The sequence below is a fragment of the Spermophilus citellus genome (genome assembly GCF_964194105.1).
Source record: "Spermophilus citellus genome assembly, chromosome: 11".
Lineage (NCBI taxonomy): Eukaryota > Metazoa > Chordata > Mammalia > Rodentia > Sciuridae > Spermophilus > Spermophilus citellus.
Window position 1 is genome coordinate 31,949,150 of NC_138192.1, and position 25,511 is coordinate 31,974,660.

The 25,511-nt window shown below is 36.4% G+C and overlaps 1 protein-coding gene across 2 annotated transcripts in view; it reads left to right on the forward strand.

Moving 5' to 3' along the window:
* The window catches only part of CNTNAP5 (contactin associated protein family member 5), a gene marked incomplete at both ends in the record, with an annotated part of 785,818 nt that overhangs the window by 169,759 nt on the left and 590,548 nt on the right, over positions 1-25,511 (forward strand). For both annotated transcript variants that reach the window (XM_081262143.1, XM_081262144.1), the window contains one exon: positions 4,684-4,788. In XM_081262143.1, the coding sequence (XP_081118269.1) occupies positions 4,684-4,788 (105 nt within the window). The remainder of the gene's footprint in view (positions 1-4,683; positions 4,789-25,511) is intronic.

Sequence of the window (25,511 nt, forward strand, 5' to 3'; positions counted from 1 at the left end):
ACAGGTGGGGACCATTGTGCTATCAAGAAAAACAGTGAAGATGGCCCGGTAGTTATTTTCTTAGGAAAAATGGAGAATCATATGTCACCTTTGAATCAGGGTTTGCATTTTGAAAATTGCTTTTTAATTTCATCTAAAGGTTGGGAGAAAAGGCCCATGAAGAAGATTTTTGAAAGCTCATTTTGAAAATGTTCAATTACACCAATGTATCCGTGGTTTCTTGGAAAATCCCTTTTTCTTGAAAGCAATTTTTGGGAAAATGCTTAAGGTCTATCCTAAGTGGTCCCACTGGAAGTGGGTAGGAGAGAAACCTGATGTTTAGTCCCTGAGTATTTTTTTCCCTAAACTTTAAACACCTCCCTTTGGACCACAGTTTCTTCACATTTTCAGCTTTCTCTCTAAATACAGATAAACACATACACACACTTCTGGAGGAGAGAGTGATGGATTTAGCATTGTGCAGACTCACTGTCAGAAGGCTGAGATGCTAGTGGAACCTGAAATTGAACGATAACATAGATTTGCTTATTGGAAGCAGGCAGGAGGGGTGGAACAGATGGTATTTCCTTTCCTTCCTTCCCTGCCATGTGTTCTGTGTGATGTCGAGCCAGCTTCCAGGAGGCTGCAGATCCAAGGCTCTGTGATCCTTCACCCCCTCATTCCCCTCCACTTCATCTTCTACTGCTCATCTGGCCCACTGTAAGTCTTTAGTGCAAAAAAGCTATCTGTGATACCAATTCTTGGGCAGGTTTCATGGTACAAAAATGAGATCCCAGAAATAAGATTGTTAAAATAGTTGTTCTCAATTACAGCAAGATATTACCAGCAATTCATATACCACTTTCTGTTCTCATTTTGGGCTTTATACTTGACAAAAAGTTGGGTTTTTTTTTCCCTCATCTATTCTAATTCCATCTTTAAAATGATTCTATAAATGTATTTGGCAGAGATGATTCTTTATTTTACAGACAATGAAAATAAAGTTGAATTCACTTGAATCTATTATATTGAATCATTGAGTCAAAAGAAGAAACAAATCTACGAACCAGAATCTCCTAGTTCTAGACACCCAGATACTTTCCACTACCCCAGGCTATTCCAAATCATAAAATGAAATAAAACAAAACCTAATGATTGTTTTCATGTATGCTGGGTCATTTCTCTTCTGCTTTAAGAAATGGAACCCTGTCTAAAATCATACCCACTTTTAGATTTAGGATGTTTATATTGTAAACACTTTTGAGAAGAGTCATGTTCCAGTCTCTTTTAGGTGAGGTTATCAAGTTATTTACTTGACTTAGAGATGGCAGAGAGAACTACATCTCTGCTCTAGATGGAGAGTGACGTCATCTTTCTTCCTTTCTAATTTGAAAATTTCCCACTCTTATCCTATTTTGAGCAAGGAGTTGAAGTTCAGATAGTTTCTCTCAAAGCCACTGTTGAAATGCATAGAGTGTGTGAGGGGGTGCACCCTAAAACAATAAAAAACCTCATCTAGGCCTTTCCCTTGGCATAGATTGTGTTTCATGTATTTACTTATTTCTGAAACGGAACCATTAACCTCAGAGGCTGAGACACAGGGCAAGCCGTTTTCAGAGGAGGAAGCGTGACGGCTTTGCCATGACACCATTGGGCCCTGGAAGCTGAGTCCTCCCTAAGGCCAGTGCCTTGTGAAGGAGGGAAGGGCAGAGGGTTGGAGGAGATGGCAAAGATCACTTGTCTGAAAGGCTAGACAGTGAGTACCAGTTTTAGCAACTGGGCTCTATGCTTAGTGAACATTTCCTAAACTTCCCCGTTTCTTTATTTGTTTACATCTTTATATTTCTGGTAGGTCTATGAGCTCTGTAAGATTTGAAAGCTTTTTACTCAGCTCTGTCCTTAATGTTTCTCTGAGGATAGGCACAACATCAGGTCAGATATTTGCACTGAATTAAATGACCAGGGTACATCCATTTCTAATATTTCATGGGCATTTTAATAGTTAACATATTCCTCCAAGGACAACTATAATATGAGGAGAAAAATTATACTTCAGGGTTGTTTCTTGAGTGATGTGTGACTTGAGATGACTTGAAATTTCTACAGAAGTATAGTTGATTCTGCTGTAGTATAGTGTATGCATTAGTAAACACAACTGGTTAATTGTACAATAAAAAATCTTATAAGAAAGGGCTTACGGCATGACAGATGCAATTCCACAGCATGTACAATCAGAAAAATGAGAAAGTATATCCCATTTACGTATGATATATCAAAGTGCATAAGTACAGTTTACTGTCATGTATAACTAATTAAAACAAATTTTAAAAAAAATTAAAAAGAAAGGGCTTAAGGTAAAATAGGGTTAGGAACACCAAACTCAAAAGGCATTGATGACACATAGAATATAAGAACCTAATAAAATGATAGCAGAGTTGTATGCATATTAAAAATTTTAGAAATACATAAATGCTATAATAAATAGGTTTCTTTGCCTTTAAAAGATTCACAGTTTTCTTGTGGATTTGGGTGTCAGAAGGGCTTGAGTTGTTGCAAAATGATGGAAAGGTGTTTTTATGAAATGGAATGATAGTGATAACTACAGAGGTCAATGAGGGAAGCTCATAACACAGTAGTGAATTTTAAATTCTGTGTTTATATTTGATAACTGTGTGTGTGTGTGTGTGTGTGTGTGTGTGTGTGTGTGTGTGTTTGGAATATACATCTAAGGTTCATTTTTCTGTATTTATCTGATATTTCCTGATGATAAGAGTCAGAAGTAAATTGCAACATCCACATTATGTTTAAATTGTTTCCTGATATATACATAAAGTAAAAATGTGTTTTCAAGCAAGTGCTTTGAGGTGAGCAATCATCACCTAACATTTGTGTCTTATACCAAGAGTGAAGCAGTCACATGCTTTGCTTTCTGTTCACAGAGTGACCAAAACTACAGAGATACCAAAGTAGTGACATCTATGTTCTTTCTCCAGTGAGGATCTGGTGTTGTCTCATGTTAGTCAAATACCTCAAAATATTTTTCAAACATTTCTGTTTGGAGAGAACTCAAAATACACTTTGCCAGTTGATTTTTTTAGCACTCTTAACAAACAAGAAATTAATTCTTATGCTTCTAATTACTTTTTCCTGCAATTAGCTGAAATGCAGGTCTCTAAGAATTTGTTAGATAATCAAGCATGAGCCAATGTGAATGTTTTTTAAAAACGTATCAAACCAAAGTTTCCTAAGAAGTTTACCTGCAAACTGAACAGCACATTTTGATTTTGTTTTGAATGAGGTATGTCTAGGTCTCATGAAGTCATCTCTTAATGTTCTGCAGAATCAATTTTTTACAACATGGAAAAAAAAGGAAAAGAATGTTGGTACTGTGAGGCTGATGATTGATTGATTGATTGATCCTTTCTTCTCTTCCTTTCTTCTTTAATCGTTCACCATACCATCCTTTACAAAAACTTTTCTTCAGGACCTATTATGTTGCAGATTCTTTGCTAGGAGCCCACAAAGAGTGTGCTACCTAGTGGAAGATAAAAGCAAAATAAGGAATTATTATATAAGACTAAGATGATCTATTGTTCTAGCCACTTTTGTGCTGTTCTAACAGAATACCTAAAACTAGGTAATTTATAATGAATAGACATGTATTGGTTTACATTTCTGGAAACTGGAAAGTCATATATGAAGGTTCTAGTATCTAACAAGAGCTAATTGCCATGTGATCACATGGTAGAAGGCAAGAGTGTAGGAGACCACATTCCCAAAAGCCCTTTTTTAAGGCATAAAACCCACCAGTGAGAACGGAGTCTTTACAGCTTAATTATCTTTTGAAGTTCTCTCTTGTTTACATTGCTAGAATGGCAATTCAATCCCAATATGAATTTTAGAGGGTACAGCATTGTAACCAAAGTGTCAATATTCTAAGAGTGAAGGACAGGGTCCTCTATATGAAATTGGATGGTCATGGCATTCATATCAATCTAGAGGGACATATAAGGAGTCAGTACCATGCCTATACCTGTGCCTTCACCTGTCTCATATTTGGATTTTATCAAAGAAGCCTTAGAAAACATGCATATCACATTTAGAATAACTGGGATGGTAGCTATTGAAGTGAATATCAAATTTAAGACTATAAAATAACCTCTGAGACTATTCCCTAATGCTGTATAAACTATAAATGGGCTGCTAAGATGAGTAACTTATTTTCCAGTGGTGTTCACAAAGCAGAGAGTTAGCTATTTGAAACAATCTTATACCTCTAGATACAATTACTATAGGAGAACTTGAAGACCAGAAAATAAACATTTACATCTATAATGGTCTCCCTTTCTATAGAATAAGTACAAGTGTAATTAATTAATGCTTTGCTCAAATGGTCAATTAAAGGAATGAATGGATAGCTGGGCTTTGGAGTCAGACCCACCTAGGTGGATGAAACACTCCTAGGTGAGTCTTGGGACCACAGACAACCTGCAAGAAACCCTGAGCTTCATTGTCACCATCTGTGAAAGAAAATCACACCTGTCCTTCAGACTTCTTGTGAGAAGTAGATGCAATAACACAAGGAAGGAAGTGGGGCTTGACTTTATGCAGAGAAAGTGATTAATAAATGATGGTAGTTAATGTCATGATTGCCCTCTTCATGGGCCATCTAATCTCTTTTTCTCTCTCTTCCTATCATTCTAGACAACTGTGATGACCCATTAGCATCCCTGCTGTCTCCAATGGCTTTTTCCAGCTCCTCAGATCTCACTGGTACCCCCAGCGCAGCTCAGCTCAACTGGAGAGTTGGTAAGTAGAAGGAACAAAATCCCCACGCCAAGTGCCAAATGAGAACACCACGAACACAGGAGAAAAAGTGATCATTTCATATACTGGGTTCATGTCCAAAGGCAGTGTTCAGAAGATGTGGAAGGACCAGGGTTAAAATTTAACAGAATCATACTTCCCATCACATAACAGAAATCCAGAGAATGCCTTTTTTTATTATAAGAAGCCTTTGCAAAAGTGACTTTTAAAAGGTTTTTGCTTTATTTTTATACTTTGTGTATCTAACATAAATAGCTACCCAAACATGTTATCATAACAAGTTTATAGAATAATGAAGTTTATTTAAAATTCCCAACTTTAATTTTACTATAAAACTAATATTGCTATCTTTAAGAGTATTCAAAATACCATTAAAATTCAAAGTAAGAATTCAATCTATAATCTTAGTAGTAGGAGATAACTGTGGTTAAGTACCTAGTATGTAACTTTACAAATGCTGACAGAAGTCAGGGTAGACACTCTGAACTAGTCTCTGATATAAAATGCCCTTAACAAATGCGATATTGGATGTCTGGACATTACTATAGGAGAATTTGAAAACCAGAAAATAAACATTTACATCTATAATAGTCTCCCTTTCTATAGAATAATACTTTAATTATATATGGGTGTTGATTTTTATAATGTATATGAGAGATATAAAGATAGAAAAGGTGATATTTGAATTGCTTTAGTTTTAAAGACTAATTATCTGATAACATCTGAATATCTGATTAAAGTTATAAACTTTCTCCTAGGTGAAGAAAAAAATGTATGAATGTTCAAAAGACCCTTTTAGGGTCTATTTTAGAGTTCATATTAATTTCTCTTGACCATTATTTCATTGGTATGTTAGCCCAACCACATTAGTAAATTTTTCATTGTTGAATCATCATTGCATCCTGGAATACATTTTAATAAGTGATTTTGTAATTTTTAAGTGTGTATTTTTAAGTAGTGAAAGATTTAATTTGTGAAAGCTTTCATTTATATTTCATTTTTGAATATAATGGGACCAGTAATTTAAAAGCCAGCAAGGGTCAAAATTTATTTGAGAAAGCCATTTAAGAATACAGACAATTTTTCATATTTGAACACTCAAAAATATTTATTAAAAACTGCTTATGTGCTGAACATGGTCAGACTTTCTTTTCTTTTCCTTATTCTGTAAACATTGAAGGATAACAAGAATTTACCTGGCACTTTACAACATCCTGTAAAGATTGTAAAGATCAAAGAGATATTATAAAGATCAAAGAGATATTATAAATCATCAAAGAGATGATTTAAGGTATATATGCAAAAATGTGTATACGTTGTATGCAAATACTACATCATTTTATACCACAGACTTGAGCATTCACGGAATTTGGTACCAGAGGAGGACCATGAACCAAACCACTATAGATTCCAAGGGATGATTGCATTATTCTAAAAGCAAAAGAATGGCCAGTTAGAGAGATAACAGAAAAATATTAATAAAATTTTATAATAACACTGACCTTTGATGATTATTCGGTGCTACAAATTTTATGAATAATTTTACCAATATCATGATAGAGGTAACAAAGTTGTTTTAGAATAAGCAATGTGACCTTTTACTTCAAGTAGGGTCCCTGAGGCTAAGAGAAGTTGCATGATTTACCCCAAATCACACAGCTAGGAAAGAAAATACTTGGATTCAAACCTAATTAATCTGAATATAAGTCTCATTCACAATCAGCACATTAGCAAATTGATTCACAGGTACAGATTAAAGAGGGTGAAGTAGAAAGAAGAAAGAGATTTTATTCTCTTTTATTGCTGAGTAATATTCCATTGTGTACATATGTCACATTTTTTTATCCAATTATCTATTGAAGGGCATTTAGGTTGGTTCCACAATTTAGCTATTGTGAATTGTGCTTCTATAAACATTGATGTGGCTGTGGCCCTGTAGTCTGCTGTTTTTAAGTCCTTTGGGTATAGACTGAGGAGAAAGATAGTTGTCTCAAATGGTGGTTCCCTGCTGTTATATATAAACAATGAAAAAAATATCCAACCAGAAAAAAAAGAAAAAAGAGAAACTAATCCACTACAGTTCAGACTGTAACACTTATAAAAGTAACAAGTTACTTTGAGTTACTTCAAGTCACTTACCTGCTCTTGATCTCAGCTTTTTATCTGTGAAGCAGGCTCAGAATGACTGCCTTGTAGCATTATGTGTAGAAAGAAACCAGACTTGTATAACCAAAAAAGTCTTTCCCACTGCAGGATAGAGAACTGGAGTAGAGCAAAGAGGTCCACTGTTCTTTCAGAAAGAAGCAGTTGGGGAGACTCAGAGTTTCCAACAGGGCTTGCTGGGATAGTTTGTCTCAATTCCATTCAACCCCTGGGCATTTCCTGAGAAACTATGGGTCTGGTCATAGGCAGCTCTTTCCTTATTGGAGAGGTAGTGACTAGGAACAAGTGTCTTCACTGCAATAGATAATAACCCTGCTCCAGTTCATGGGGAGGCTGGGTGCCTCAGCCCAAGGCCACTATGTCTGTGTGAATAGGGAAATTCCACTTCTCTCCTCTCTCCTAACAGTCTAAATCCTGAAAGTTGAATAGACTTAGTCCTAGTGATGGGATGCTTTGACTTCCTCTTCCAACACGTAATTCCCTTCCTTCACTGGGTCCCAACCCTCCCCCCACAGGAGAGTAAACTCAAGGTCTATCCGGTATTGTATCACTGGTTCTCATTCCAGGGGTGCACCATTGAATCATCTGGAGAGCTTTACAGGGAGCCTGGCCTGAGCCTATCTCCCAAATATCTGAATTAATTGGGATGAGACTCAAGCAAAGATGCCAATCAAGTGAATAAATAAATGCTTTCTGAGTGATTCTAGAATACAATGATAGTGGCAAACCACTACATAGGATGAATTCATGGGTAACAAACCCTTCTGTGACTATTTACTAAGCACCTTCAGTTTGTTAGTCATCATGCAAAAATTGGCAAGAATAGGTACAAACACTATCAGTAAAGAGTTGACATAGATAAAGCAGACTATAATTAAAACCTGTGATATTAATTAACACCTAACATATGTCACTGATGATAATAATGATATTATAATATTGTTTTATATGGATTCTATTTATGGATATATATGTATGTATAAAATAAATCATATATATGCTATCCAGTATATTTTTAGTAGGGCATGCAAAATTAAAATATATACAAATATTTAATATATAAAAGTAGAATTAATGTATACAGAAGTATATATATAGGGTTGGGCATGGATACACACATACATACACACACGTAGTAGAATGTGTATATGTGTATACTTATCTTTCAGTATCCATTGGTTTCAAGACCCCAATGCATACCAAAATCTATGGATATTCAAGTTTCTTAGATAAAATGATATAGATGTGCATATAATCTATGCACAACCTCCTGTATAATTTAATTCATTTTTGGATTTCTTATAATACGTAATACAATGTAAATGCCATGTAAATAGTTACACTATATTTTACTAGGTAATAATGACAAGGATAAAAGTGGATACATGTTCAATTCATAAGCCATGATTTTCAAATGTTTCCTGTCCCCAGTTTTTTGAATCCTCAAATGCAAAACTCAAGGATAAAAAGAACCTACTATATATAATATATGAATGGATAAAATAATATACACTTATATATACAAACATACATAAAATATATGCATATGTTGAATATATACTATAATATACATGTTAGTATAAAACATACATGTGATTATAATAATGTTATTAAGAATAAATTTTGTAATATGAATGGATAAAAAATAATAAGTTATGAAAGAAAACCCATAGCATTAATTAAAATTGGACATATTAGTAAAAGTAGACTGAATTTTCTGCTTCTCAAACCAGTCTGATGTAATTTTTGTCCATTGTCAGGATCTAGAAGAAACTATAGCAACGAAAACTCCTTTTCCACATGGATTCCTTTAAATCTTCCCTTCTATTTTATGAGTGGAAAGACATCAAATATAGCCCAAAGGGTACATTACACCACAAGGTGTGAAATCTGCAATGCGCTCAGATTTCCTTGGAGATGTCAACCATCTTCTTCCTGAATTCAGGGATTATTTTATTTAAATATTTTTAAATTTATAAATGACATTAGAATGCATTACAATTCTTATTAGACATATAGAGCACAAGTTTTCATATCTCTGGCTGTATACAAACTATATTCACACCAATTCATGTCTTCATACATGTACTTTGGGTAATAATGACCATGACATTCCACCATCATTTCTAACCCCATGCACCTTCTCTTCCCCCTCCCACCCCTCTGCTCTATCTAGAGTTCATCTATTTCTCCCAAATTCCCTCTCCCCATCCCACTATCAATCAGCCTCCTTATATCAGAGAAAACATTTGGCATTTGGTTTTTTGGGATTGGGTAACATCATTTAGCATTATTTTCTCTAACTCCATCCATTTACCTGCAATGCCATGATTTTATTATTTTTTATTGATGAGTAATATTCCATTGTGTATATATGCCACATTTTTTAAATCCATTTATCTATTGAAGGACATTTACGTTGGTTGGTTCCACAGTTTAGCTATTGTGAATTGTGCTGCTATAAATACTGATGTGGCTGTGTCCCTGTAGTATGCTGTTTTTAAGTCCTTTGTGTATAGACCGAGGAGAGAGACAGCTGGTTCAAATGGTGGTTCCATTCTCAATTTTCCAAGAAATCTCCATACTGCTTTCCATATTGGCTGCACCAATTTGCAGTCCCACCAGCAGTGTATGAGTGTGCCTTTTTCCTCACATTCTCGCCAACACTTATTGTTGTTTGTCTTCATAATAGCTGCCATTCTGACTGGAGTGACATGAAATCTTAGAGTAGTTTGATTCGCATTTCTCTAATTGCTATCGATGATGAACATTTTTTCATATATGTGTTGATTGATTGTATATCATCTTCTGAGAAGTGTCGGTACAGGTCCTTGGCCCATTTATTGATTAGATTATTTGTTGTTTGGGGATTCAGCTTTTTGAGTTCTTTATATACTCTAAAGATTAGTTAGTGCTCTATCTGATGTGTGAGGGGTAAGGATTTGCTCCCAAGATGTAAACAGATTGTTTCTTTTCTTTTTTTTTTTTTAAAGAGAGAGTGAAAGAGGAGAGAGAGTGAGAGAGAGAGAGAGAGAGAGTTTTTAATATTTATTTTTTAGTTCTCGGCGGACACAACATCTTTGTTGGTATGTGGTGCTGAGGATCGAACCCCGGCCGCACGCATGCCAGGCGATCGCGCTACCGCTTGAGCCACATCCCCAGCCCCCAGATTGTTTCTTTTGCTGAAAGTAAACCTTTTAGTTTGAATTTATCCCATTTATTAATTCTTGGTTTTAATTCTTGTGCCAAAGGAGTCTTATGAAGGAAGTTGGGTCCTAATCCCACATGATGAAGATTAGGGCCTACTTTTTCTTCTATTAGATGCTGGGTCTCTGGTTTTATTCCTAAATTCTTAATCCATTTTGGGTTGAGTTTTGTGCATAGTGAGAGATAGGGGTTTAATTTCATTTTGTTGCATATGGATTTCCACTTTTCCCAGAACCACTTGTTAAAGAGACTGTCTTTTCCCCAACCCATATTTTTGGCCCCTGTGTCTAATATAAGACAATTGTAGTTTTGTGATTAGTCTCTGTGTCTTCTATTCCGTACCATTGGTCTACCAATCTGTTTTGGTGCCAATACCTTGCTGTTTTTTGTTACTATTGCTCTGTAGTATAGTTCAAGGTCTGGTTTCGTGATGCCACTTGCTTCACTCTTCCTGTAAAGGATTGCTTTAGCTATTCTGGGTCTCTTACTTTTTCCAGATGAATTTCATGATTGCTTTTTCTATTTCTATGTGGAATGAGGAATGTCATTGGGATTTTGATCAGAATTGCATTAAATCTGTACAATGCTTTTGGAAGTATGGTCATTTTAATAATATTAATTCTGCCTATCCAAGAGCAAGGTATATCTTTCTATTTTCCAAGGTCTTCTTTTACTTCTTTTTTTAGGGTTCTGTAATTTTCATAATATAAGTCTTTCACCTTTTTATGTTAAGTTGATTCCCAACTACTTTTTTTTGAGGCTATTGTAAATGGGGTAGTTTTTCTCATTTCCCTTTCTAAGGATTTGTTACTGATATACAGAAATGCCTGTGATTTATGGGTGTTGATTTTATATCCTGCTATTTTGGTGAATTCATTACTAGTTCTAGAATTTTTCTGGTGGAAATTTTAGGGTCTTCTGGGAATAGTATAATATCATCAGCAAATAGTGCCAATTTGAGTTCTTCTTTTCCTATGTGCAACTTTTTAATTTCTTTCATCTGTCTAATTGCTCTGGACAGTGTTTCAAGAATTATGTCAAATAGAAGTGGTGAAAGAGGGCATCCCTGTCTTGTTCCAGTTTTTAGAGGAAATGGCTTCATTTTTTTTTTCCATTTAGAATGATGTTGGCCTAGTGCTTAGCATACATAGCCTTTATGACTTTGAGATATGTTACTGTTATCCCTAATTTTTCTAGTGTTTTGAACATAAAGGGTGCTGTATTTTGTCAAATGCTTTTTTTGCATCTCTTGAGATCATATGATTCTTATCTTTAAGTCTATTAATGTGATGAATTACATTTATTGATTTCCTTATGTTGAGCCAACCTTGTATCCCTGGGATGAATCCCACCTCATCATGGTGCACAATCTTTTTGATATATTTTTGTATTCCATTTGCCAGAATTTTATTGAGAATTTTTGCATCTATGTTCATTAGAGATATTGATCTGAAGTTTCCTTTTTTTTTTTTTGGTGTGTCTTTGCCTGGTTTTGGAATCAGTGTGATATTGGCCTCATAGAATGAGCTTGGAAGAGCTGCCTCTTTTTCCATTTCCTGAAATAAATTGGAGTATTTGTATTAGTTCTTCTTTAAAGGTCTTTTGGAACTTAGTTGTGTATCCATCCAGTCCTGGGCTTTTCTTGGTTAGTAGACTTTTGATAGTATCTTCTATTTCAACTTGAAATTGATCTGTATAAATTGTGTATATCATCTTGATTCAACTTGGGCAAATTATATGACTCTAGAAATTTATTGATGCCTTCAATATTTTCTATTTTATTGGAGTTCAAGTTTTCAAAATAATTTCTAATTTTCTTCTGTATCTCTGTAGTGTCTGTTGTGATTTTTTTTCATCACATATGTTAGTAATTTGAGTTTTCTCTCTTTCTCTTTGTTAGCATGGTTAAGGATTTGTCAATTTTATTTATTTTTTCAAAGAACCAACTTTTTGTTCTGTCAATTTTTTGAATTGTTTCTTTTGTATCAATTTCATTGATTTCAACTCTGATTTTAATTATTTCCTGTCTTCTACTCTTTTTGGTTTTGACTTGTTCTTCTTTTTCTAGGGCTTTGAGATGTAATGTTAAGTCACTTATTTTTTGACTTTTTTTTTCTTTTAAGGAATGACCTTCATGCAATGAACTTCCTTCTTAGAATTGCTTTCATAGTGTCCCAGAGATTTTGATATGTTGTATTTGTGTTCTCATTCACCTCTAAAAAATTTTTAATCTTCTCCTTGATGTCTCCTGCAACCCATTGTTTATCCAGTAGCATATTATTTAGTTATTAGTTTATGTGTTGGAGTGGGTTTTATTTCTTATTTTCTCATTGATTTCTGATTTCATTCCATTATGATCTGATAGAATGCAGGGTAGTATCTCCATTTTTTTATATTTGCTAAGAGTTGCTTTGTGGCATAGTATATGGTCTATTTTAGAGAAAGATCCATGTGCTGCTGAGAAGAAAGTGTATTCTGTCAGTGAAGGATCAAATATTCTCTATATGTCAGTTAAGTCTAAGTTATTTGTTGTATTATTGAGTTTTATAGTTTCTTTGTTCAGCTTTTGTTTGGAAGACCTATCTATTGATGAAAGAGGTGTGTTAAAGTCACCCAAAATTGTTTTGTTGTGGCCTATTTGACTCTTGAACTTAAGAGTTTGTTTGATGAACATAGATGCTTCACTATTTGGGGCATATATATTTGTAATTGTTAAGTCTTGTTGGTGTATGGTTCTCTGAGCAGTATGTAGTGTCCCTCTTTATCCTTTGTGATTGACTTTAGTTGGAAGTCTACTTTATTTGGTATGAGGATGAAAACCTCTGCTTGCTTCTGCAATCCATGTGAGTGGTATGATTTTTACCAACCCTTCACCTTTAGTCTGTGGATGTCTTTTCCTATGAGATGAGTTTCTTGGAGGCATAGTTTTTTTTAATCCAATAAGCTAGTTTGGATGGCATTCATTTTATTTCAGAACTTGGTATATGTTGTTCCAAGATCTCCTGGTTTTGTGGGTCTGGGTTGAAAAATATGCTGAGATATGAATTGGTCTCCCCTTCTATGTGTTCTGATTCCTCTCTCTTGCAGCTTTTAAGATTCTATCCTTATTCTGTATGCTCAGCATTTTCAATATAATGTGACTTGATGTAGATCTGTTGTAATTTTGTACATTTGGTGTCCGGTATGCCTCCTGTATTTGGTTTTCCAATTTGTTCTTTATGCTTTGGAAATTTTCTGATATTATCTCATTGAAGAGATTGTGTATTCCTTTGGTTTGAAATTCTGTGCCTTCCTTAGATTTGGTCTTTGATGCCATCCCATAATTCTTGGATGTTCTGTTCATGGTGTCTTACTATCTTCACTGTGTGGTCAACTTAATTTTCCAGATTGTATACTTTGTCTTCATTATCTGACGTTCTTTCTTCCAAGTGATCTAGTCTGTTGGTTATGTGCTCTATTGAGTTTTTTATTTGATTTATTGTATCCTATATTTCAAGGATTTCTGACTGGATTTTTTCCGAGTCTCTATCTCTCTCTTGAAGTAATCTTCTGCTACCTATATTTGCTCTCTTATCTCTTTGTTGGAGTGATAAGTTTTTGCTTGTATTTGCTCTTTTAGGTCATTCTTTAATTCACAGATCTTTTTAATTATGAACCTTCTGAACACCTTCTCTGACTTTTCATCAACTTCACTGTCCATGGGTTCTGTTATTGTAGTGTCCTGGTTTGTTTGGGGCACTTTCCTCCCCTTTTATTTTTCATGTTGCCTGTGTGTCTTCCTTTCTTGCAATGTGGATTTGAGATATTAAAGTTTCTTCCCTATATTCTTATAGTACCCATGCAGATTATCTGTACCCCACCTTGATGTTGGGCTTCCAGACCTGTTGGTGTCCCTCAATGTATGCTACTGCATCTAAAGGTGGTGGCAGCAATAGCCAAGGTAACTTGAGATAATAGTTAAGGTGCCCCAACATGGAAGCAATGTCTTACAGAGATGGGGCTGAAAGAGTGGGCCTCACACTCTCTTTGGGATGCCTACTCTGAGATGCCTCTGCTTCTAGGCCCTATCTATTGTCAAAGAGTTAGGGGCTACTGCATGGGGAAGGCTATGGGATGACTGCAGTGTCCCAAGATGGAAGTGGGTTAGTCTTAGGCTCCCAGGTGGGGGGAGGGGCGAATTCTGACCTACCCTGGACCTGGGTCCTGCACAAGTTGGTGTGGACAGATCTGGGCCAGGCCTGGCCTCGCACAGTAGTTTGCTGGTGGAAAGAGGTGGTCCTGTGCAGGAGGCTGGTCTCCAGTGGGTGCCTGCTGGTGGAGGGGTGGACCCAGGCCTACTGTGAGCCTGGGTCCCGCACAGGCCAGTGTGAGTGGATCTGGGCCTCTGGGCTTGACCTCCCGTGGTAGTCTGCTGGTTGGAAGGGGCGGTCTTGTGCTGGAGGCTAAGCTCTGGTGGGTGTCTGCCCTGCCAGTAGAGGGATGGACCCAGACCTACTGGTAGCCTGGGTCCCATGTGGGCTGGTGTGTCTGAATACAGGGATTGTGTGTCTAAGAATTGAGACTTTTACATCACCTTATACTATCAGCATATAAATGACAACCACCACACAGTAGGCACTTACCAGACCAGAAACTTCACTCTTCTAAGCCCATAAGGAATATCAATGCAGTCTTCCCAACTGCTTTCCATGTGGGTGTCACCATTATCTCTGTTTTAAAGGTGAAAATGTTGTGGTATAGAGAGGAAAACTGATCAAATTAGACCTTTACCACTTAAGTCTTATTACTGGTCCATGATCTTACCCACTACACCTCAGCATTGTCCTAACTGGAGGGTCATCTCTACTTTGATACTTTAAAGAAGGAAAAATGGGGGGGCATTTTCATTAGTTCACTTGCCCCCCCACCCTGTGTTATTGAGGTATAATTGAGGGCTAACCTGTAGATATTTAAGATGTATAATGTGATAATTTGTGTGTAGTCAGTTAGATTACATATCTGCCGCTTCCCACAGTTATCTCTGTATGTCTGCAGGGGCGAAGTGGGGGGGGGGTGAAGAGAACATTGCACCTACTCTCTTAACAAATTTCATGTATATAATAAAGTTTTATTAACTAAAGTCACTATGTTATACCATTAAAATCCTCAGAATTTATTTCTTACAAATGCAAGACAGTATCCTTTGACCAACATGGATGGATTGCCTCCATCCCCAAATCTTACAAACCACTACTTTACTCCCTTTCACTGTGAGTTCAACATTTTTAGATTCCACAAAAAAGAGAGATCATACAGAATTGGTCTTTTGTGTGGTGATTTCACTTGGTAAAATGCCCACCAGCTTCATCTATGTTGCCATAAATGGCAAGGATTTTTTCCTTTTTATGGGTGAAAAACTTTTCATCACACACACACACACACAAAAAACACACACACACACATGCACACACAAACATGTGCACATGAGCATACGGACTTATATTTCTTTATAAATCCATCATTTACAGACACCGAGACAGTGTTTCCATGTCTTTGTTATTGAGGATAATGCTACAGTGACCAGGGATGTACAAATACCTCTATGAGATGCTGATTTTTTTGTATTATTCATACATATATCCAGAGGTGGGATTGATTTATCATATGGTAGTTCTATTTTTAACTTTCTGAGAATTTCTCTATTGTTTTCCATAATGGCTATGCCATTTCATATTCTCACCAGTGGCACAAAGGACTCCCTTTTATCCACATCCTCACCAACACTTATTTCTTTCATATTGGTAATAGCTATCCTAGCAGATGTGGGGTAAAATCTCATCATGGTTTTGATTTTCATTCCTTCTATCATTAATGCTACTAAGAACCTTTTTATGTTCTTGCTGTCCATTTGAATGTCCTCTTTGGAAAAAAAATATTCTCTATTCAGATTTTTTTGCCCATTTTCTAATTGGATTATTTGTTTTTCACTATTCATTTGTATGTATTCCTTATATATATTAGACGTGAACTCCTTATGAGATAAATAGTCTGCAAATATTTTCTTCCATTTTATAGGATTTCTTTCCCTTTGTTGATTGTTTCCTTCGATGTACAGAACTTTTAGTTTGACATATTCTCACTCATTGCCAATGAGTCTCACTTATTGCCTTTTTTCTCTATGATTTTGGTGTCATATCCAAAAAATATCATTACTTATCTTGGAAATCAATAAAGAATTTACTGTGAGTGTTCTAGCTACTTTTCCTGTGCCATTTTCAACACCCAGGCCTCTATCTCCCCTTCGACTCCTAATGTGCTCTTTTACTCTACAGATTTTCTCATAATGTCCAATTGCAATGAGCTGTTTTAATTAGACTCATTTCTCTGTCTCCTACAAGGGGGCACTGTGAATCTGTCTGCTCAATTCTACTGTTTAACATCAAATCCCTTACCTTTCTAAATATCCAAATACCAGGTTGTACATACACATATACACATACATACACACATGACCATATCTTCTAACCTGGATTTAAGTTCTCAATAACTTGGAGTCAACATATACATTCACTATTTTTATCCCCAGGGAATGAATAGTTTAAAATAGGTGAGCAATACTTGACATAAACATATGATTATGAATAAGGTTAAAATCATAGTTCCTGTACAGATACAGAATGAACCCATAAAAATTGCTCAGCTTGTTAATGAGGGAAGCAGCAAGATAGTGAAGCTTCAAGAAGGGTTTTAATGAACCAGGTATTCAGATATATTTTGAGGGGAAAGCAAAGGGTATTAGAAAAAGTAATTAGGTAGATACAAAACTAGCTAATTTCTGTATTAGTCAGGGTTTTCCAGAGGCATAGAACCAATAGGCTACATATAGATATGTAAGAAGAGATTTATTATCGAAATTGACTCACATGCATATCAAGGCTAAGAAGGGTCTGCTACACTTTCTGCAAGTTTGAGAACCAGGGAAAACCAGTGGTATAATTTAGTCTGAACACAAAGACCTGAGAATCTGGGAGCTGCCTATACAAGCCCCAGAACCCAAGGGCTAAAAATGTGAAGCTCTAATGTCCAAGAGCAGAACACTTCAGAAAAGACAGCAAATTCACCTTTACTCTGCCTTTTTATTTTATCTGGTCATTCAAGGAATTGGAGCTTCTGGAAAAAAAAATCAGACCTATAATGGGAAATAATATATTACCATTCTTTAGGTTTTCCTTTACCCAATCAAGTTGACACTTTAAACCAACGGTTACCATGTCTTATAGGATAATGAAATTCAGGGGTTAATCTTCTCCATTAGATGGACAATTATAAGTTAACATGTAACTTCATAGGATCTGAGATCTAATCTACCAGAAAACAACAAAAAACAAAGATAGCTTTATCTGTCTAGAGAATTAAATGATCACTAATTTGATTTGATAAAATGATGCCCAGGGTGATATTGATAGGACACACCATACTTACGATTTTCAAAATTATTTTAGTTTTTTCCTAACACATCTTATTTATTCATTTGTTCATTTTTTCACAGTAATTAATGAATTCCATCTACTATATGCCATCCAACCTTCCACCCACATACCCTTCTGTTATTCTCTTGGAGATGAAATATAAATTGTAAAACCCATGATTTTTACAAAATTACTTCTAGATCAATAGACACAAGTGCGCTCAATGGCAGGATTACAGCTCATCACTGCTGAGCTATTTCACATGGACAAAGTTCCTTGCAAGTCCCTGGGCAACAAACATATAAAACTGCTGAATCCCCCAGGAAACATAGAAGCTATTGAGATACATTGATCATAGAAAATCAATGGATGCTTTGCTTCCAGTGTGTTCAAGCTATTCCATTATACACATATGACTATACTCAGGAAGAAAGTATACATGGATGGTGAATGTCAGTGGCAAATTTTAAGGAAAAACTTCCCAAAGTTTAAGGGAAGAATATAGGAAAGGTCTTACTGGGCAAAGACAACCGATGAGCTTCCTCCAAGCTTCCGTAAAGCAAGTGTAATGAGTTTCCATCAATGACACACTAATCTCTCTGAGCCACAAATAAATAAATAAAGCACCCTTGAAAACAGCTGTTGACCTGAGCTATTGCTGTGCCAATCAAGATCTTGGAAGTTCACAGCATGAGGAAGGGGATTAGATGGTTAAAACCCAACTGTAATAGTCTCTACACTGCTATCTCATCTGTGGAGGGGATTTGCCAAATGGAATTTTTGTTCTCTCCCTTCCACACACACCCTTTGGCCTCCATCTCATTTCACACGAAGAAAGTGAAAAGCAAGAAAGAGACCTAATTACATTTGAAAAATAAAATAAAATGACAAAATACATTAGGCCTGGGGGGTCAGATCACCATTAACTTAGGTTGCCAAGTCAATCTATATAATTGTGGCTTAGGAAGGATCTGTCTTTGTCAAATGTGATTTGTTTTGTGGCAAGAAAGCTTTTGATCGGGCATTAAGTCAGCTGGGCTTTGAGAAGCACTTACTGTCAGCAGGAAGTGCAGGGGCTAGTGGCGGAGCATGAAGCCACTGAGCTGAGCTGTGGCTTAGACCTTGAAAATGAGGGGAAGGATTTAAGTTACTTCACACGATTAAAAGGCAAATAGGAAAAGACATCTTTTGCCCCACGAGAGGAAAGGTTTATATTTCTCTTTCCCATCCTCTTTTATTTTTTTTTTCCAAATACGGTTTGCAAACAGTCATGTTTGCCATTTGTCCCTTGAAATTTTACTCCTTCTTCCTCACTTGAATATATTTTGTTGAGATGCTTGCCTGTGTAAGTTGAGATTGTATGTTTCTAGCATGACAATTTTGTTGCCATGGAGAATTTGATTGCTCATGTCAATGCATTTTCAGCTTCCAGGGCTGTGGATGGGCGAAGAGGCTTAAAGCCCTTGCCTCTCCTTTTGGTGCAGAATTTATGCATGCTCCCCACCCCCAATTCCCTTTGGGCAGCACTGGTTACAAAGCACTAAGGATCTAGGAAAACCTTTGGAAGTTCGTTTTCAGTTTGATGTCACCAGACTAATCATGAGAAGATGAGAATTGGCAGCAATGTAGGAATCAGGGTTAATAAACACAATTAGCATGATATTGGCTCTCTAGGGACTTGCTCCAGATAACCAGGAATAAACACTGAAGGTACAATTTACAGCAAGTCTAGTATGGTTTCTTGCTAAGGAAAGTACCAGTCTTTCATCTGCACCGATTGACAGATATAGGCATAATACAGATATAATTTGATAGGTTCAAAAAGACAGGGGGTGGTGGCATGGTGGCGTACACCTGTAATCCCAAAGGCTTGGGAGGCAGAGGTCAGAGGATTGAAGGTTCTAAACCAGCCTCACCTCAGCAACTTAATGAGGCTGTAAGCCACCTCAAAGTAAAACATAAAATTAAAAAGAAGAAAAAATGCTGGGGATTTGGCTGAGTGGTTAAGCACCCTTGGGTTCAATCCCTGTCTGAAATAAAGAAAAAAAAAGACATTGGGATATGCAGAAATCATTTACTGGATTCTCTGTTCTCCCCTTAAAATGACCTTTCATTCTTTTCAGCACCTCTCTTTCCTTTTATCATGTCTAGCTGCTCCAGGCAGAGTATGCTTTAAAACCTGTCCCCTTTCTTGCCTCATATTCTTCCTCACTACTTGGTGTTCCACAGGGAACTGGTTAGACGTGCAAGACCTGAACTTTTACCCAGACTGTCAGATCAGAACCTGTGCTGTCACAAGTGTTGCATTTGCACATTCAAATGTGAGAAGCACCAATTTGATGCATTTCTGCACTTGTGTTCCTTCAATAATTACCCCCACGCCTTATTCACCCTGAATATGTGTGGTAAGGGAGGATGGAAAGTGTCAGAATTAGCCAACTGCTTATGGTAAGGAACCAGGTAGAAGCTTCAGTTGTCTTTTGTATCATCATGATAGTACTCCAAAATACCTGATATTACTTTAATTTTTAAAGATGAAGAGATAGACTCGGAGAAGTTAAGTCACTGACTCAAGGAAGCACAGATAATTTGGATAGGGCTTGTGTTTGATGCTAGCCTGTCTACTGTACATTGACCAATATATTTATTCATGTAGATATGAAATCTTAATAAGAGTGTGCATTAGTAAAATAGTTACCCCTTCAGCTAATTTTGACATTTCAACCAGTGTATCTAGCATTTTTAAGCACAAAAGACTAAATTTTTCAGACTGGGGGCAGGGGTTCAGGGATTCATATGTGTGTGTCTTCTGAATGGCCATGATTCATACTGCAGGCTCATATACCTGTGGGAACAATGAACCTTAACCTAGATATTTAAACAGCATCCCAATCCTCTTCTATTATTGGGACATCTATAGAACATCAAGAAATGGAAGACAGATCTATTGTAATGGCCATGCTATTTGCCAAACAACACAATGAAGATGGAAGAAGGAAATGGGTTGTATGAATATTTTTGCCCACTAATAATATAGTGCTTCCAAAATCTAAACTCACTGTTTGGTCCAAAAAAAAGTGATAGAGAAATGAAGGTACTTTACCTCCTCTTTTTTTTTTTTTTTTTTTTTTGATGGCTGATCATTTCTCTTGAAGGTTCAAGTTGACATTATTTCTAAGTAGCACCCCATAAAATGCTAGCTCAATGAATCACCAATCTGACGCCTTTAATACTTTGCCAAGAGACAAAAGCTTCTTCAGTTCACCAGCTCGTTATAGTTAATTATAAACTTAAAAACCTTATAATGGGATTAAGAGAAGGATTATTAATGTCTTATTTTTCTCTAGAGATTGACAGTTTACACTACCAAGTTTGCAATATGTGTCACAATCAGGAGTAAGTAAGATGCAGTTCTATCCTACTTAACAAGGACACATTCTGAAAAGTATGTTGTAATTGGTTTCATCCTTGCAAAACATTTTAGGGTATGCTTGAACAAGCCTAGATAGTAAGATCAACTCAACTGGCCTCTCAGTGCAATCAAAAGATGCAATAAATCCTAAATATATGAGAATACTACAAGTATAATATGGAGAACTACTTTACAGTAAACTTTTAAAATAAGTATCCTACTTATTTTAGAGTACACTGTAAAATAATAATAAAATGCATAGTACCTTAAATATATGAGCCAGTAACATGGTCTTTTATTATCAAGTAGTTTCTACTATATATGATTGTCTGTGTTATATGTTTTTGTGCCTTGAAGTGCCATAGGTTTGTTGATACCAGCATCACCACAATGATGTGAGTAATGTATTCTACCACGAAATGTCAAGGGCTATGAACTCACTATGTACTAGCAATTATTAGCTCTGTTATAATCTTAAGGAACCACCATCATATGTGGGCCATGGTTGGCCAAAGGGCTGCTGTGTGGCACATGACTGTGTCTTTGAATCACACATTGAATGTGTATATTCTCACTTTGTCTAATCTGGAGTAGTTAGGTAGGATCCACTTGATCTGTTTACTCTGCTAGAAATCTTTTACTTAAATGTTTCAAACTGACTGTATTCAGTTATGGTCATCAATGCTATTGTTTGTTTATGTTTGTACTTCATGTTTCTAATCAATGTACAAGTTTGATAAAAATCCAGATATTATCAAAGACTCCTTTTCATGTATTTGGTGAAGCAATTATTTCTAATGAATCTCAATCACAAAAATGTCCATAACAATCAGATCATTTTCTAGGGCATCTTTATTATCCTTTTCTAAGGCATCTTTATTAGCATTCATCTGAGTACAAATAACAGAAAATCCAGATCACATTGCTCAAAAAAAAAAAAAAAAGATCTTTGAGATTAAGTACACAGAGATTGACAGACATCCCTAGTTATATTTCTGGGTTAGGGTGGTTACAAGAGTGCTTATCCTATAACAGTTCATTAGGCTAAATATTCCTTTTGTGAAATTTTGTTGCTTGTTTGGGTTTCTACTTTTTTTCCCCAGTACTGGGATTGAACCCAGGGCCTCATGCATGGTAGGCAGACATTATACCACTAAGCTATACCCCAATTCCTGTTTTGTGAGGGTTTTTTTTATCTCTATGTTATAGTTTTGCATTATAACAATATAAAAATTAAAAATAAAATTTACTTCTCTTCATAAAAGGGAGTTTACAGTGTTGGTTCCTGGGCTTGTAACTCAGTTCAACAATACTATCTTCAGTGTCACCAGTATCCTGGAGCAGATATGCCTGTCCCCTCTCAGTCAGGCACAATGCGCTCTGGATTTGCTTCCTGGATTTGCTTTTAAACACCAAAGTGGTATGTCATTTAGGAACTTGATGAATGTCATTTAGGAACCTGACAGAAACACACATTTTCTGGACTCCTACAAGCCAACTCTACTAGCAATGGTAGGACTTGAAACCTCTTTCCCCAAATTTCTCAAGGTATTTGGATGCTCATAAAAATTGGGATCCATCAATTAGAACATTAAATTCTTCCAGGACCCAAAACCCAACCTTTCTCCCACTTTACCAGCAGTTTGTTCTCATGACCAAATACTCATAATTTGATTGTATTTCTACTCCTGAAAGAAATCAGCTACCAAGGGGCATGGAAGTACTATGACTAACTTTAGTCTTATCACCTCATAGAGAGTAAGAAAATAATTATATTTATAGACCATGCCTATAAATTTACATTATCTCTCTTTTTCCTGTCTTTTACCTTTCCCTGTCTTCTAAAACATTGCTTGTAAATGACTTTAGTGGGATGGCTTTTGATTTGCATTCTACTCTCTAACTCTATCCCCTGCCCTGCCCTGCACCTATAATGTTGGGTTATATTACACATCTTTAAGCTAAAGTGTAACTTTCTGATGGAGGTTTTTACTGATGACAGAGTTTCTCTTTTGTATAAAAAGGTGTAGCCCAAAGGAAGATTTTGTTATAATAAAGTTAAACACATGTGTGTTTAATCATTTTGTATCCATAGTGATGACATTGATGAGCTGATATATACTATTTTATTTGATCCTTGGTAGGATAGACACTCAAAACATTATTTTCATGGAAGTACAAAAATAACTTTTCCATAGTCCCTAAGGAAAAAAGCAGCCCTTTTAACTCAAACACTAGACTAGACTGGGCCCTTCCTTTCAAATATAATTGCTTCAAGAAACTAGGTTAAATCTAGTATGCCCAACTGTGGACAAAGTATGTTGCTCATGAAAGAATTGCTTTAAGTGGCAATTCTAACAATATGATAGCTTCAGTTTCCAATGACTTCCAATTCCACTTCTTGATTTTCTCTTAAAAGATATTTGAGTGATTTTTTTCTCTATATACCTAAAAACAGGAAGACTATCTTACCCTGTTGTTAAATCTTCTATACTATTTTGCTCATGGATGGAACTCAATAATTGTAAAATCCATTAAATAAGGTATAGATAAGCTACCAAAATCCACTAAGAATCCCTTAGGCCTGAGCAAGAGATGGATAGATTTAGAGTTTATTGATTTGACAAATTAAAGTAGAGCTAAGCTTCCACCCATTTTATGAGAGAAATCTTAGAGCAACATTGTTCAATAGAAACTTCTGTGAGGACAGAGTCACCAAGTACCAGCCAACAGAATACCCACTCATCACACAGCTATTGAAAACTAGAATATGGCTGATGTGCCCAAGGTATCAAATTTTTATTTCATTTAAATTATTTAGCTTAAATTCAAATATCATCTACCATTTTGAACAACCAGCTCTAAAATCTTCAATTTTTATATACAAGACCTTCTCACCTAAGTTTTTAAAAGTGTCTGGATTTTTTTTTATTCATATATGAATTAGTCCTAAATCTGAGAAAGCATAAATATGAGATACTCTTCCTTGGGATTAAATTCCAAATCTCCCGGGTGTCAGTTGTCCTTTCCTGATCCATCACAACCTTGGTTGCTCCAGTCTTTAAAAGAAATGTCCTTTTTGGAGGACATCACTGCCAAGTAGCCTGGACCATGAGCATCCTTCAAAATAATACAGCTTTCTGGCTGGCAGTTTAGCTCGTGGTAGAGTGCTTGCCTCATAAAGGTACCCTTGATTCAATTCTCAGTACTACAAAGATACAGCAATAAAAAATCAAAAACACTCTTGCTTTCTCATTACAGATATAAACAGGCGAGAAGCCAAGTACATCTATTGTCACAGAGGCTGACATTGACCACATCCCTCAGACTTTACCACATTGTTCCAAAACCTGCATCTTAAAAACTGTTTTCTTTCAGAGGTGAACTGATATGAAAAGTCTTCTTGAAGTAATATATAATGGGTGTTCCATAGGGACCAGGTGTGAGGCAAACAGGATGAGGCAGAGGTTGGGGAATCTGGCAAGAATGTAGTCTCTGCTGAAGTCTAGTTTCTTCTGGATGCCAAGAGGATGTCCTAGACCACAGACTACAACCTGAAGTCAGTCATGCCTTAAGACTACAGGACTGATATTTTCATCCTTCTATTGGTCTTTTTTTTTTTTTAGAGAGAGAGAGAGAGAATTTTTAATATTTATTTTTTAGTTCTCGGCGGACACAACATCTTTGTTGGTATGTGGTGCTGAGGATCGAACCCGGGTCGCACGCATGCCAGGCGAGCGCGCTACCGCTTGAGCCACATCCCCAGCCTCTATTGGTCTTAAAGTGGTTAAGATGCAGGTAAAAGAAGAGATGGCTTCTCAAGCAAGAAGTCTTCTTTTTGGTCAAAGGAAAATCTCTGTGAAGGGTATGGCTTGGGTTGTCAGATAGCACCCATATCTGGGGAATGAAACTACCTGTTAGGGATGGTCTTGGTGGAGCCCCAAGAACATCGCTGGCAGAACCCCTTCCCACCCTGTTTGTTTCATCTCCTCCTTTCTGCCCAAGATCTTGGTCTCTGTGCTTTCAACACTATTTCTCCAGCAGGACTTAGTCACTAACCAACAAGAGTTGGTGTTCAAACGTTACAGCATCTTCCCCCTTGGGTGAGATAATACTCAGGAGCATCCTACACAGGTGGAAGTATACTTACCCACAGACATGAGAGCTTAATGATGTTCCATGGGTTGCCCTTGATCTCTTCTATGTCTCATCTCTGTCACCCTCTCTTGGCCTTCTGGGGTCATTTCCCAAATGAGCTAAATGCATTCAAATCTTTATCTCAAAATTGATATCCACAGAATTTAAACTAACTCATACAAAGAACCACTCCTTCCAACCTTGGTCTTGAGGCATCCCATGGTGTTTCTGATCAAGATCCAACTTTCTTTCCCTTTTAAAAGTCCTTGGTCTTTGTGTGGATGTAAGTGTAGGATCCCTAGCCAGGGCCAGGCTGCAGCATCCAGTTCCATTGCACC